General features: G+C 45.5%; 1 protein-coding gene across 1 annotated transcript in view; it reads left to right on the top strand.

Moving 5' to 3' along the window:
- The window catches only part of LOC120996506 (diacylglycerol O-acyltransferase 2-like), a 69,736-nt gene extending 57,224 nt beyond the window's left edge, over positions 1-12,512 (top strand). Inside the window, exons 7-8 of the mRNA XM_040426444.1 lie at positions 11,357-11,559; positions 12,076-12,512. Coding sequence (XP_040282378.1) covers positions 11,357-11,559; positions 12,076-12,230 — 358 coding nt within the window. The 3' untranslated portion in view covers positions 12,231-12,512. The remainder of the gene's footprint in view (positions 1-11,356; positions 11,560-12,075) is intronic.
- The last annotated feature ends 4,105 nt before the right edge of the window (positions 12,513-16,617 follow it).

The following is a 16,617-nucleotide window of genomic DNA, read 5'->3' as shown; positions in this document are numbered from 1 at the left end:
TTTCAGTTGCCCTGACTTATCTGCAATTCCATGAATGTAGGATGCATCCTTCCTCTGCTTAAGAAGTGAGGCCATAAGCCTAGTGCCTTTGTCCCCGTGAGCGTAAAAACGGTATTGGGCACACTGGTACGACTTAGCATGGTGATAATTGAGATGATCTTTCAGTTTTATTCTTGTCAGTTTAAGATCCTTTTGGGCCTCTATAGATTTAGATTTTTTATGTAGGGATTCCAGGGTTGAAATTTTCTCAAGCAAAGAGTGAAAGGTGGCGCAGGCGCTCTGAGATGAGGAGGCTCGCCTCCTCAGAACTCCCTCAGTGCGCCTGCGCCGATGACATCACCGAAATAGAAGACGTCATCGGCGCAGGCGCACTGAAGGAGTGCTGAGGAGGCGAGCCTCCTCATCTCAGAGTGCCTGCGCCGAATGAACACAGGCACGCGATTTTTGAAATGCCGACAGGGCCAGCCAGAGGAGGAGATCCCGGCTGGCCCTGTCAATCAACACGACGAGGGGGGCGGTTTTCTGCAGCTGCTACCAGCAAGTAGCCGCCCTACTTGCTGGTAGAGACCTAATTTACATATTATAAAACTTCGTTTTTAGAAGAAACTGCTGAATCAAAGTAAGTAAGACCATTATATTTTCATATATCGCAATATAAGTAATTTAACTAGCCCCAAAAAAAAAAATGACTTTAGTGGGGTGACAGAAGCCCTTTAAGGTCTCCCCCCACTAGCCACACGCCCTCAGCAAATTAAGTCAATGAGTCCAATGTCTTTTTTAGCCACTGCCCTGCCCCCTATTAGAACTGTACAGACTCGCTAAAGTCACCAAGACCGTCCCCAGCTTACCTTTCACGAACATATAACGACCTTCTGGGTCCGCCAAAGAAGCAATAAGAGAAAATGAAGTTAACTTAGATATGGCGATCCCCGCACCCCTGGAAGCCTTATCATGAGTGCTGATAAACCAATGCTGAAAATAGGATTGAGAGAGTTTAGGGATATGGCCCAATTTAAAATGTAATTCCTGAAAGAAGCAACTATCAGTGCATTGCTTCTTCAGAAGCCAAATCACTTGCGAACGTTTCTGAGGGGTATTAAAACCCCGCACATTAAATGAGGTACAATTCACTGTAGCCATCAGTACATCAATCTACACGGAAGCACATGTATTCTAAAATATGTGAGCATGGATAGGTAAGCTGGGATAACATAACAGAGTGGGTAACTCAAGGAGATCTGGTATCCTTCCAATACAGGCGAGACCCTCTGCCGTCTCGTCGCCATCATGGATAGCATGTACAGTGAGCCCCATAGAAGGAACTCGCATGAGGCGGAAAGACACCAGAAAGAGGGCATAGGGACCTCCGGTGGCCAGGTGAGAGCAGACCAACATGTACAACATCGGCACTGCTCTCAGAACCACAAATCTGGAGCCCCTACCCCTATAAAGTGTGCTCAGAAATATGTCTACAATTTGATTAACCCCTTAGTCAGATATACAAGCCCATACCATTCAATAAATTCACATCAGAATTAGAACTAGAGCATGACTATCGATATCTCCTGTGAATTCAAGGGAACAAATAGCACTGGAATAGCAGTAATGGCAGTCATGTAGGTAACCATTGACCACATGCACACGAGCACTGGTCTCAGCAAAGTTGCTGAAGTCCTGCCAAACAAAGGTGCTCTCCCAACAAACAAAACTTAGGAGGCCTTTGTGGAAGAAGGGGATATACGACCTGTAGCGACAGTTCAGGTGATTCTTTGTTTGGATCCCGAACCATTTCTTGGGGGCACTCTGGACCATCTGGAACATTCTGGAAGCTCTGGAAGCTCTGGAAGTGGGACTCCAGTGTCCGCCGAGGGCAGCCATGATGGTATATCTTGTGGCGTAGTGGTAAGCAACTTCCACGCCGCCGGCAGGTCACTGGGAGCCCGTATGGTGCACCTCTTGCCATCTGTAGAAAACGTAAGGCCAAAAGGGAAAAGCCACTTGAACGGGATTCTGTTTAGCTTCAGAATTTCTGTAATCGGGCGCAGGGCTCTTCTCTTATTTAAGGTAGAAGGCGCGAGGTCCTGGAATAACAGGATTTTTGCTCTGTCATATTTAGTGTCCCCTTTCTCTCTGGCCGCTTTGAACAATGCAGCAGTATCTGTGTATCGCAAGAGGCCACAAACCACATCACGAGGGGGATCACCCTCCTTAGGTTTGGGGCGCAGAGAGCGGTGAATGCGTTCAATTGCGACCGCTGAAGCGCCTTCTGGGCCTAGTAAGGATTCAAAAATGGCGGCCGCAGCTGCAGGCAGCTCTTCATGTGACACCGTCTCCGGTAGGCCTCTGAACCGCACATTTTTACGCCGGCTCCTGTTTTCCTGGTCTTCGATCAGGGCGTATGCATGATCCAGGGAGGACAGGTATGCGGAGGAGTTGTCTCCTAACGTGCGTGCATGCTCTAAAATGGCTCCCTGCGTTTGCTCAAGTCTCTCGACTCTATGGCCGATATGCTTCACGTCCCCCTTAATCTCATTTAGTTCCTGCATCACCGGGAACAATGCCGATGTGAGCGCTTGTTGTAGGAACTTTTTAGAAATAGGTTCCGGTGCTTCCGCCTGGGAGCTTAGAGACCCCTCCATGAACGGGCTATCAGCTCATTTGGCTTCTTCAATGCCCTCATCTGGGTCTGATGGCGCCATCTTAGGCCGCTCTGATGCCGGAGCTGTAGTCCTCTTATTAAAGTACTTCTCCATATCGGAGGATCCTCTATCTTGCTTGAGAGGTTCGGTCTTATCTTTGGGCAAGTATCTGCCAACTTTTCCCATCTTTGCTCAGTTAGGGTGCGAAATAAACCACTTTATAGGGTTGTGGAGAGGAGAGCTCTCTTCACATGCGGCCGGTCAGGGCGCCGGTCAAGCTCCCATGGTAGTTATATTCTTGTACATAGGAGCAGTATTATAGTAGTTATATTCTTGTACATAGGAGGCAGTATTATAGTAGTTATATTCTTAACCAATTATCTTTTTATTTTCTAGAAAAACCAATTACAATCATAGACATTAGATGGAAAATAAGCCAAAATTGGTGTATATAAGATGCATACAACACCTGTATAAATTCTAATAAGGCTTGGTCCATGATCTCATACATAAAAGATTCACATTAACAAAGTACAAAACACAATGCGGGGGAAGAAGGGGGGGAGGTGAATGGGGTGGGTAATAGTCTCTACTACAGAATTAGAATTTTCTGAAAGTTATCCAGGGGTGCCATAGTTTTAGGAATGTGGCATAGGAGTTGGATTCCCAATGGGCCAATTCTTCAATTCTATAATGCTGGTCAGTTTTATTGGTCCAGTGCACTATGGAAGGGGGAGAGTTGTTTTTCTATAAGTAGGGGATTAACAGGCGAGCTGAGGTGAGTAGCATAGTTGGGAGGTTGTTCTTAGATGGCGTTAAAGTTTTGTTGGGACACCATAAGAGAACTAATTTGGGGTCAAGTGTGATATGCGACGAGCAAACTTGGTTGATTAGGGTTTCAATCTGGGTCCAAAAGAGGCGTATTTTCGGACACTCCCACCAAATATAGGATGGGGAGCCAGCTGCCACCCCACACCTCCAACATGCATCTGGAATTTCTGGGTTTAGTTTATGCAAAAATTCAGGAGTTTTGTACCACCTTGTAAGACGCTTATAGGAGAGCAGGAACAAACAGCCAACCTTCCTTCCAAACTTCCCAGACAATAATGAACAGTATAATCCGCTCCGGGCACTGAGCTGAGGAGCTATTTAAACTAATGACTCCACCCAGTGCACCTGATGAGGGGCGGATCCAGCACGACTCCAAAACAAACACTAAACTCGTGCTGCAATCCTGGCCGACCTCCGCACATCGTCAGAGTGGGGCATGACAGTACCCCCCTTCTACGGGTGACCTCCGGACACCCCGGACCAACCTTATCCGGATGGGACCTATGAAAAGCCCTCACCAGTCGGCTGGCGTTGACATCCGACGCCGGAACCCACATCCTCTCCTCAGGACCGTATCCCCTCCAGTGAACCAGGTACTGGAGGGAACCCCGCAGAACTCTTGAGTCGAGAATCCTGGAGATCTCGAACTCCAAGTTTCCCTCGACCAGAACCGGAGGAGGAGGCAATGGCGATGGTACCACCGGTTTAACATATTTTTTTAGTAAAGACTTGTGGAAGACATCGTGGATCCTCCAAGTCTGCGGCAGATCAAGTCGAAATGCCACAGGATTGATCACAGCAGAAATCTTATATGGACCAACAAATCTTGGACCCAGTTTCCAAGATGGCATTCTCAACTTGATATTCCTAGTGGACAACCACACCAAATCACCCACACACAGGTCCGGACCAGTCACACGTCTCCTGTCAGCCATTCGTTTATACCTTTCACCCATCCTCTCCAAATTCCCTTGAATCCCCCGCCAGATAGAGGATAAAGCAGAAGAGAATCTCTCCTCCTCTGGCATCCCGGAGGAACCAGACCCAGAAAAGGTACCAAACTGAGGATGGAAACCGTATGCGCCAAAAAATGGCGACTTACCCGTGGACTCCTGCCTACGGTTATTCAATGCAAATTCTGCTAAGGGCAAGAATGAGGACCAGTCCTCCTGATTCTCAGCCACAAAACACCTCAAGTAGGTCTCCAGGTTTTGATTGGTACGCTCCGTCTGACCATTCGACTGTGGATGAAAAGCCGACGAAAAAGAAAGTTGAATGCCAAGTCGAGAGCAGAACGCCCTCCAAAACCTGGAGACAAACTGCGTGCCCCTATCAGAGACAATATCCGAAGGAATACTGTGCAATTTAACAATATTATCCACAAAAATCTACGCAAGAGTCTTAGCGTTAGGCAGACTTGTTAGTGGTATAAAATGAGCCATTTTACTGAAACGATCGACTACCACCAAAATCACTGTTCTCCCAGGGAAACTCGGTAGGTCCGTAATAAAGTCCATGGACAAATGTGTCCAAGGACGAGATGGAATAGACAATGGAAGAAGTGAACCAGGCGGTCGAGTATGAGCAACCTTAGACCGAGCGCAGGTTTCACAAGCTGTCACATAATTCTCAATACTCTTACGCAAACCTGGACACCAGATCACAGGTGGACTTACCACCAGGATGTCCAGCGAGAACAGTATCGTGATGTTCCTTGAACACCCTGTATCGTAGGTCCTCAGGAACAAACAACCTCCCTGGGGGACACGAACCAGGAGCCCCTTCCTGAGCTCCCAACACCTCCATCTCCAATTCAGGGTACAGAGCGGAGACCACCACTCCATCCGCCAAAATCGGCGCTGGATCTTCTGAATCACCTCCCCCACGGAAGCTGCGAGACAAGGCATCTGCCTTGACGTTCTTGACCCCTGGGCGAAAGGTAACCACGAAATTGAACCTGGTAAAAAACAATGACCATCTGGCCTGTCTAGGGTTCAGACGCTTGGCAGATTGCAGGTAAGCCAAATTCTTATGGTCTGTATACACAGTAACAGGGTGAGAAGCCCCCTCTAACCAGTGACGCCATTCTTCAAAGGCCGACTTGATCGCCAACAACTCCCTATCTCCAACATCATAATTCCTCTCGGCGACCGAGAGCTTCCTGGAGAAGAAGGCACACGGGACCCACTTGCCAGGAGAAGGACCCTGCGAAAGCACCGCCCCAACCCCCACCTCTGATGCATCAACCTCGACCACGAATGGCTGAGATACATCCGGCTGCACCAGAATGGGAGCAGACCCAAAACGCTCCTTAATAGCCGAAAAGGCCTGCAATGCCTCATCCGACCAGACAGAGACATCAGCGCCCTTCTTGGTCATATCAGTAAGAGGTTTGACTAGATTGGAATAATTCAAAATACATTTTCTATAATAATTCGTAAAACCCAAAAATCGCATCAAAGCTTTCTGATTCTCCGGTCGGTCCCACTCCAGAACCGCCCGGACCTTTTCGGGGTCCATACGAAAACCAGAATCAGAAAGCATGTATCCCAAAAATGGAAGCTCTTGCACCGCAAACAAACATTTCTCCAATTTGGCGTATAATTTATTCTCCCAAAGGATCGTAAAAACCTGTCTCACATGATCCTGATGGGTCTTCAGATCAGGAGAATAAATTAAAATGTCATCAAGGTAGACTACTACGAACCTCCCCACCAAATGATGAAAAATATCATTGACGAATCGCTGAAATACCGCTGGCGCATTCGTCAACCCAAAAGGCATTACCAGGTTCTCAAAATGACCCTCGTGCGTATTGAAGGCCGTTTTCCACTCATCCCCCTCCTTGATCCTGATCAGATTGTATGCTCCTCTCAAATCCAACTTGGAGAACACCTTGGCTCCAACAATCTGATCAAAAAGATCAGAGATCAAAGGCAGGGGATATGGATCCCGGACTGTAATACGATTCAGCTCCCGGAAATCCAAACACGGTCTCAGTGATCCATCTTTCTTCTTCACGAAGAACAAACCTACAGCCACTGGAGACTTAGATGGTCTAATATGACCCTTTGCTCTCGCCGACATACTTTCGCATGACCTCTCTCTCGGGTTGAGAGAGGTTGTAGAGCCGAGACTTAGGCAACTTAGCCCCCGGAATGAGATTCACAGGACAATCATAGTCACGATGAGGGGGCAATTCCTGAGCCCCACCCTCCGCAAACACGTCCGAAAAATCTGAGAGATACTGAGGCAAGGCCGTAACGGACACTTCAGAAATAGATGTGACAAGACAATTATCCGAACAAAACTTGCTCCAACCAATGATTTGTCTCGTCTGCCAGTCTATAATTGGGTTATGTTTAGACAACCATGGCAACCCCAAAACTATTGGAGCTGGCAAATCCTTCATGACAAAACAGGAAATGATCTCAGCATGTGAATCACCCACCCTTAAATGAATATCATGAACAACGTGAGTAAGGCTCCCTTGAGAAAGAGGGGAAGAATCAATGGCAAAAACACGAATCTCGTTCTCTAACGTGCAAATACTTAGTCCCAAACCCTCAAGAAACAGAAAGTCAATTAAATTTACCCCAGCACCACAATCAAGAAAAACATCCACAAACACATTTCGAGACTCTAGCGCCACCACAGCTGAAAGGAGAAAACGGGAACTGCAGGGAACTTGCATACCAGTCTGCTCTACCACACCATTCATACTACCAAGTGTGAGGGGAGTTTTTTTTTTTCTTTTTCTTTTTTCTTTATCACTCTCCCCTGTGGTTCAACATACGGACAAGAAAAAACAAAATGACCCCTCTTTCCACAAAAGAAACATAAACTGTGCGCTTTACGAAAGTCTCTACTATCTGAATGGAAAGATATCTGACTTAACTGCATGGGTTCCTCTCCTAGGCCAGAATAACAAGCAATATCTCCCTGGGCAGCTGGTGGAACAAAACCACACGCGGGAGGAATCCCCTGCACAGAGGGACCCATACACCTCTCTCTGATACGTCTATCCAAACGTATCACCAAAGACATTGCATTTTCCAAAGTATCTGGGTATTCATGAAAAGCCAGAGCATCCTTCAACCTTTCAGATAACCCCTGACAAAACTGGCTACGTAACCGGGGGTCGTTCCACCCTGACTCGGTAGCCCACCTCCTAAACTCTGTACAGTAAACCTCAGAAGTATGTTTACCCTGTAGTAAGTTACGTAATTTTGACTCTGCCATTGAAACTCGATCTGGGTCATCGTAAATCAATCCCAGGGCTTTAAAAAATTCCTCCACCGACCGGAGAGCCAGAGAACCGGGCGGCAGGGAAAAAGCCCAGGATTGCGCGTCCCCTTTCAACAAAGACATGACGATACCCACCCTCTGATCCTCATTACCTGATGAAAATGGGCACAATCGAAAGTACAACTTACATGATTCCTTGAAACTGAAAAAATCATAAGTACCCCCTGCAAATTTCTCCGGAAGAGCGACTTTAGGCTCCCCAACAATTTGACCTGTACCTGAAGCCAACACCCTCTGACACTGTGTGACCGTACTACGTAGATCTGCAACCTCCAGGGACAAACCCTGCATGCGGTCAACCAGTGCATCAATTGACGCCATCACATAAACACAGAGAAATGGCGGTCACAGTATGGCGGATTATAATGTCACGACGGACGTGCACAGTTAAACAGATAACACACCAACCAGGCTCTGGACGAGAGACAGGGGAAGGGTCACCTCCTAATTTATCCCTGACCTCTTTCCCTGCAATGCTCAGCCCACAGACAAACCTTGATGGTAGATTTGCTGTGTCCACCAGCCTATACTAACAGAACCCTGAACTCCCTGAGATGGTGAAGTGGGGAGAAAGGAGCAGCCTGCTCGCACAGAACCTGGATGGGTAAGATGACATAAACAACCAAACAAGAAAAGACACTTATCTGCTGAGAGCAGGAACAAACAGCCAACCTTCCTTCCAAACTTCCCAGACAATAATGAACAGTATAATCCGCTCTGGGCACTGGGCTGAGGAGCTATTTAAACTAATGACTCCACCCAGTGCACCTGATGAGGGGCGAATCCAGCACGACTCCAAAACAAACACTAAACTCGTGCTGCAATCCTGGCCAACCTCCGCACATCGTCAGAGTGGGGCATGACAATACCCTTCCAGATTGGGGAAAGGAATTAATTATTGGGTGAGCAAGAGGTGACCCTCCAAAAGATAAGTTTCTTCCGTTTGGTAAGGAGGAACTGCTCTACCTGGGCACATAGGGTCTCGGATTGGCGAGAAAGAAGTGTTACACATTTACAGAGGAGGGAAGCCGTATAGTATAAGTGTATGTCGGGGAGTCTGAAACCACCAAACCTCTTTTCTCGCGTCAATGTAGAATATGCAATTCTAGGTGATCTGCCCTTCCACAGAAAGAATGAGAACACCCGGCGTACCTCAGTAAAGAACGAAAGGGGGAGCCAAATTGGTAGTGACTGCAATAGATAGATATATTTGGGCAGTATATACGTTTTAGGGTAGTTCTTCCTCCCAATCCAGGAGATGAAAGGAATTTTGAGAGATTGCAAGTGTGACCTGGTGGATTGGAGCAGTGATAAGTAGTTGAGGGTGAATAAATCTTTAGTGTTAGCAGTAATTTGGATACCCAGGAACTGTATGGCCTGTGACGCCCAGGTAAATGGGGTGGAGCGTTTTAGGGAATTAACTAATGAAGTGGGGCAGGAAATGTTTAGGGCAAGGGATTTGCTATAATTTATTTTGAAATTGGACACGTAGCCAAATTTGTCAAAAAGGGTGAGTAGTTTTGGGAAGGAGGTATTTGGGTTGGAGGTCATTATGAGGAGATCATCATCGAAAGCCGCAGTGAGGATGGTTTTTGGGCCAAGTTCAATGCCTCTAATATCCGGTTCTTGACAGATTTTACATAGTAAGGTTTCCATGACCATTATAAAAAGGGCTGGGGAGAGAGGACACCCTTGTCTCATGCCATTCGAAATGGCAAAGGCAGGTGAAAGGATGGCCGTTGACTTTGACCCTGGCAGAGGGAGCCGAATACAGTGTGAAGATGGCCTCAATGAATTGGTCTGGTAGGCCAAATTTCGACAGGGCCAGCAAAATAAATTGCCAACTGACCCTGTCGAAGGCCTTTTCCGGGTCTGTACTCAAAAGTGCTAAGGGCGTAGAGGTGTTCCTTGCCCAATCGATAAGATGGAGTAGTCGCACAGTGTTTTCATTTCCCTGCCCGCCATGTACAAAGCCAACTTGTTCTCTATTAATAATATCGCAGGGAATCGCTTGAATGCGAAGGGCCAATATTTTTGCCTACCATTTGATGTCGGTATTCAAGAGGGAGATCGGACGATAGCTACCACAGAAGAGAGGGTCTTTTTTCTCTTTGTGAATAATTGTGATGTGGGCTGTCAATGATTGTGGTGGAAGGGAGCCTCTATTGAGAAGGTGGTTACATAAGGTAGTAAAGTGGGGTATCAGTATATCTTTAAAAGTCTTATAATAGTAGTTATATTCTTGTACATAGGAGCAGTATTATAGTAGTTATAGTCTTGTCCATAGTAGGCAGTATTATAGTAGTTATTTTCTTGTCCATAGGAGGCAGTATTATAGTAGTTATATTCTTGTACATAGGAGGCAGTATTATAGTAGTTATATTCTTGTACATAGGAGCAGTATTATAGTAGTTATATTCTTGTACATAGGAGGCAGTATTATAATAGTTATAGTCTTGTACATAAGGGGCAGTATTATAGTAGTTATATTCTTGTCCATAGTAGGCAGTATTATAGTAGTTATATTCTTGTCCATAGGAGGCAGTATTATAGTAGTTATATTCTTGTACATAGGAGGCAGTATTATAGTAGTTATATTCTTGTACATAGAAACAGTATTATAGTAGTTATATTCTTGTACATAGGAGGCAGTATTAAAGTAGTTATAGTCTTGTACATAGGAGCAGTATTATAGTAGTTATAGTCTTGTGCATAGGAGGCAGTATTATAGTAGTTATATTTCTATATATAGGAGGCAGTACTATAGTAGTTATATTCTTGTACATACGAGGCAGTATTATAGTAGTTATATTCTTGTACATAGAAGCAGTATTATAGTAGTTATATTCTTGTACATAGAAGCAGTATTATAGTAGTTATATTCTTGTACATAGGCAATATTATAGTAGTTATAGTCTTGTACATAGGAGCAGTATTATAGTAGTTATAGTCTTGTACACAGGAGGCAGTATTAAAGTAGTTATAGTCTTGTACATAGGAGCAGTATTATAGTAGTTATAGTCTTGTGCATAGGAGGCAGTATTATAGTAGTTATATTTCTATATATAGGAGGCAGTACTATAGTAGTTATATTCTTGTACATACGAGGCAGTATTATAGTAGTTATATTCCTGTACATAGGAGCAGTATTATAGTAGTTATATTTCTGTACATATAGTAGGAGGCAGTATTATCGTTAGGGGGCCATTTTAGGGTCTTATGGGGACAGTAATTGGATTGGGAAGATTGTGCCTTTCTTTTCTCCAAAAAAAAAACTGTCGGAAAGCTTCTACAATTACTAAGTGTATAATAAGCTTTTTATTAAGTGTCACTGTCAGCGTATATACGGTTCTACTACTGGCATTGGAGCACTTCTGATTTGGGTCAAAAGTATTGATACCAGAATCGATTCTTCAGACGGATTCCTTAGAATTAGACCTTAAACTAATTTCAAGAAATTAGCTGATCTCTAGTTATTACAATTGTGCCATTAACCATTCTATAACTAGAGGGCCAGATGGAGACCAGTCCTCGATGGCAGCCCCATACATAACTATATTGTGTGTATTTTCATATAGGGCTAATCTGGTCCCAGTTTATTCCTTTGGAGAGGACAAGGTTTATAAACGAATTGTGTTTGAAGAACATTCTTGGGGCCGACGGCTAAAGAAAAAATTCGGGAAACTCATTGGACTTCTTGAATGTTTATTCTATGGTTGTGGGTTCTTCTCCACAGACAGCTGGGGCTTTGTGCCATATCCCATTCCCATCACTACTGTGGGTGAGTCATACGTATCTATATGCAACATTTAATATATTGTGTTAAGCTGTCAGATATGGAGGTCGCTGGCCTCCGTTTAGGAACGTTCGACTGCTTAGAGTGGATAAATATAGAAGCTTATTGATTTCAAGGTAGCAAAGGTCAACAATACTACAGTGTCTGAGGCCGATTGGTGTAAGAATGGGCCATGCTACATATTTACTTGCTTTTGCCTGGGACAACATTTGGGATGGTTCACAGCCTTCTTTATATCTAGCTGGTGTAAAGTTATCTACCGACCATCGACAAGGCTTGTTCCCCACTCATAGGCTTCCACCTAGGCCCAGCTGCTTACATTTATGGAATCATATTTAAGTTGGAATGTCCTCTGGTTGTCTATTTCGCCACCAATTGGCATTTAAGTAGATCATGATGGACTGTTTGGCCGTCTCCAATGTCGACCCGCGAGGCAGTATGCAAGTCTCCTACCTTGATGAAGTTATATTTTATTTTTTTTTTTTTTTATTTCCCCTCCAGTTGGAGAACCCATTGCAGTCCCTAAAATGGAGCAGCCGACTCAGAAGGACGTGGACCTCTACCACGGCATGTACGTGACGGCTCTTCAGAAGCTCTTTGACAAGTACAAGACCGAGTTTGGATTGTCTGAGTCTGATGTGTTGGAAATCATGTGAAGCCACTTCAGACTACGACCAAACCATGTTCTCTATTCGTTTATTGCATTTTTTGTAGAAGTCGATGTAAATATATGATTATGTTGCTTCTAGAAGGTACTGGGCACTTTAAATTGCCTTTCAAAAAGGTGAACTTTGAGGTCAGCCAATCAGCCGGTGTCCATGAAGCAGGTGCCTGAATGTGAAAATGAATAACCCCTCCCCAATATATTAAACGCCTGATTATATGTTAAATGTAGGTCAAAAACATGTTGTGGAGTTTTTGTGGACACAGCCTTAGTGACATTGTGTTGTGTTTTTCTTGGCTACATCATTGTGTACCAGAGTTTTAAAACTGATAAAACTGAGAATTTTTGTCACGGTCTCTCCTGTGACAGGGGTCAGAAGATCTAAGAGACCGGCTGCATGTGATCTGACAGCCCCTCTGGTTATATCTCTCATTCATCCTCTTCAGATTATCCTGAATCTTTTGCCAAATAAATGACAAAGACGAGGAAAATCTCTCCTCATCAGGTAAACCAGAAGACCCCTCTCCAGAGAATGTCCCAAACTGCGGATGAAACCCATATGCACCAAAAAATGGTGACTTATCAGAGGACTCCTGGCGATAGTTATTTAAAGCAAACTCAGCAAGGGACAAAAAAAGAATACCAATCCTCCTGATTCTCCGCCACAAAACAGCGCAGATATGTCTCCAGATTCTGATTGACGCGTTCGGTCTGACCATTCGACTGCGGGTGAAAAGCAGAAGAGAACGACAACCGAACCCCCAAGCGAGAACAGAAGGCCTTCCAGAATCTGCAAACAAATTGCGTGCCCCTATCAGAAACGATGTCTGAAGGAATGCCATGCAATTTAACAATGTGATCAACAAACGCATGCGCCAACGTCTTAGCATTGGGTAACCCAGGAAAGGTAATGAAATGCGCCATTTTGCTAAAACAGTCTACTACTACCAGAATCACAGTCTTCCCCGAGGAACGAGGCAGGTCCGTAATGAAGTCCATGGACAGATGCGTCCAAGGACGGGAACGGGAGGAGAGAACCCGATGGCCGTGAATGAGGGACCTACCTTGGCACGAGCGCAGGTCTCGCAGGCTGCCATAAAACCCTCCACTGTCTTACGAACCGGCCACTAGAATCTCCGAGCAATGAGATCCACTGTGGCTCTACTCCCCGGGTGCCCAGCAAGGACAGTATCGTGGTGCTCCTTAAAAACCTTTTGGCGTAAAGCGAGAGGCACAAACAACCTCCCAGGAGGACAAAGATCAGGAGCCTCTGCCTGGGCTGCCTGAACCTCTGCCTCCAAATCAGGATAAAGAGCAGAGACGACCACTCCTTCAGCCAAAATGGGGTCTTCAAAGTTCCCCCCTCCCGGAAAACAACGTGACAGGGCATCAGCCTTCACATTTTTAACCCCAGGGTGGAACGTGACAACAAAATTAAACCTAGAAAAGAACAAAGACCATCTGGCCTGTCTCGGGTTCAGACGCTTGGCCGATTCCAAGTAGGCCAGATTCTTATGGTCAGTAAACATGGTAATAGGGTGTCTGGCTCCCTCTAACCAATGGCACCATTCCTCAAAAGCTAATTTGATGGCCAACAACTCCCTATCTCCCACATCGTAATTTCTCTCTGCAGAGGAGAGTTTCCTTGAGAAAAAGGCACACGGTCACTATTTGGCAGGAGAAGGACCCTGAGATAAGACCGCACCCACACCCACCTCAGAAGCGTCCACCTCAACAATAAAAGGTAGAGAGACATCAGGTTGTACCAAAATGGGAGCGGAAGCAAAACTCTTTGATACTAGAAAAGGCTTTAAGCGCCTCTACCGACCACGAGGAAAAATCCACCCCCTTTTTAGTCATATCAGTGAGTGGCTTAACAGAGGAATAATTCAAAATTAACTTTCTGTAATAATTGCCAAAACCCAAAAACCGCATCAGCGCCTTCTGATTCTCAGGAAGCTCCCAATCAAACACAGCGCGGACCTTCTCAGGGTCCATGCGAAAACCAGAAGCGTAGAGAAGAAAACCAAGAAATTGAATCTCCGGAACCACAAACACACATTTTTCCAGTTTAGCGTATGATTTATTCTCCTGCAGAATCAGCAAGACCTGACGTAGGTGGTCCCGATGAGTCTTGAAATCAGGAGAAAAAATCGAAATGTCATCTAGATACACCAGTACAAATTTCCCCATTAAATGATGAAAAATGCTGTTCACAAAATGTTGGAAGACGGCCGGAGCATTCATCAAACCAAAGGGCATAACCAAATTCTCGAAATGACCCTCAGGGGTATTGAAGGCCATCTTCCATTCGTCCCCTTCCCTGACTAGGTTGTATGCCCCTAGAAAAAACTTTAGCCCCAACAATCTGGTTAAACAGATCCGGGATCAGAGGAAGCGGATATGGGTCACGAATTGTGATACGGTTAAGCTCCCTGAAATCCAGACAAGGTCTTAAAGAACCATCTTTTTTCTTAACAAAAAAAAAACAACAGCGGCAACAGGTGACTTCGAGGGTCGGATGTGTCCCTTTCTCAGGCTCTCAGAGATATAAGCACGCATAGCGACTCTTTCAGGTTGGGAGAGATTGCATAAACGTGATTTTGGCAGCTTGGCGCCTGGGATGAGATTAATAGGGCAGTCGTACTTCCGGTGAGGGGGCAGCTCCTGGACACCACTCTCGGAAAACACATCCGAAAATTCAGAGAGAAAAGATGGTACAGTCTTAGTAGAAACTTCTGAAGGAGACGCCGTGAAGCAATTCTCTCTGTAACACTCACTCCAACCATTTATTTGCCTCACTTGCCAATCAATGGTGGGGTTATGTTTAGTGAGCCAGGGTAGCCCCAACACTAGAGGAGTAGGTAATCCGCTTAAGACGAAACATGACATATCCTCAACATGAGCGTCACCCACAGTCAAACGGATATTGTGAACTATGCCCTTTAACAATCTTTGAGAAAGTGGAGCGGAATCGATAGCAAAAACAGGTGTATCCTTTTCCAAAGTGCATACCTGGAAACCATGAGTTATTGCAAATTGATTATCAATGAGATTGACAGCTGCTCCACTATCTACAAAAATCTCCCAAACAATGTTCTTGCTGTCTAGCACCACCCTGGCAGGTAGGAGAAAACGGGAACTACAGGCAAACGGCAAACCTTCAATTTCCGCATCAACCTTGCCAATAGTAGCAAATGGAAAGTTTTTAGAGGGTTTTTTTCTTTTTTTTTTTATTACCCTCAGAAAACTCCATGAATCTCCTAGAGGGGCAAACATTAGCCAAATGATTTATACCTCCACAACAGAAACAAACCCTCCTCTGAGAGCTGAATCCTCTACTATCAGAGGCAAGCAAACCCAGCTGCATGGCCTCCTCATCAGAGGGGATTGAGATAGACTGAGACCCCTGCGCACTGAATGAGACAGCCCCACTTTCCTTGGGCTGAATATGACAGGAAGGAGTAGTCTCCTCTCTCTCTAAGACGCCTGTCAATACGAACAGCTAGAGACATGGCAGACTCTAAGGACGCTGGTCTCTCATGAAAAGCAAATGCATCTTTCAATCTTTCCGAAAGACCATGGCAAAATTGACTTCGGAGTGCAGCATCATTCCAACCAGAATCAGCTGCCCATCTCTGAAATATAGAACAATATATCTCTGCGGACTGTTTACCCTGGCATAAAAGACGCAGTTTAGATTCAGCCAGAGCAATACGATCCAGGTCATCATATATCTGCCCCAGGGCTACAAAATAATTCATCCACCGATCGGAGGGGCCCCACCGGCAGCGAAAAGGCCCAAGACTGAGCGTTATCCCTGAGCAGCGAGATGATGATCCCCACCCTCTGCTTCTCATCACCAGAGGAATGGGGAAGTAGGCGAAAATGGAGTTTGCAAGCCTCTCTAAAGCGAACAAAATTCTCACTACCCCCGGAGAACGTATCCGGAAGCGAGATCTTAGGCTCGGAACAAACTCCATGAACACCAGCAGAACCGGTCACCTGAAACTGAGACACAGTTTTACGGAGATCTGCTAACTCCAGCGAAAGACCTTGCATGCGGTCAATCAAGGCTGAAACTGGATCCATGCTTAAGACGGTTACGGCGGTTTATAATGTCACGGATGATGTTGCAGAAAGCTGGAACTTATAAATAAACGTCCGACTGGCTTGATCCCAAACTAAGGAGCATATAGGTGAGCCCTATAAAACCCTAAGACCTCTCCCTGACTGCTATGACCATGCAAGGGTCTCAATGGTAGACGATTGCATGCCCACGTACCTGAGACTCTGTGACACCTGAAAACCCTATAATAGTGAGGGGACACGACCACCGGCTCCCTGCACTTAATATGGATGGAGTCAGGGTCACCTAG

Source organism: Bufo bufo, chromosome 3 (assembly GCF_905171765.1).
Source record: "Bufo bufo chromosome 3, aBufBuf1.1, whole genome shotgun sequence".
NCBI lineage: Eukaryota > Metazoa > Chordata > Amphibia > Anura > Bufonidae > Bufo > Bufo bufo.
Note: the sequence above shows the minus strand (reverse complement) of the source record. Positions and strands in the feature narration are given on the sequence as shown.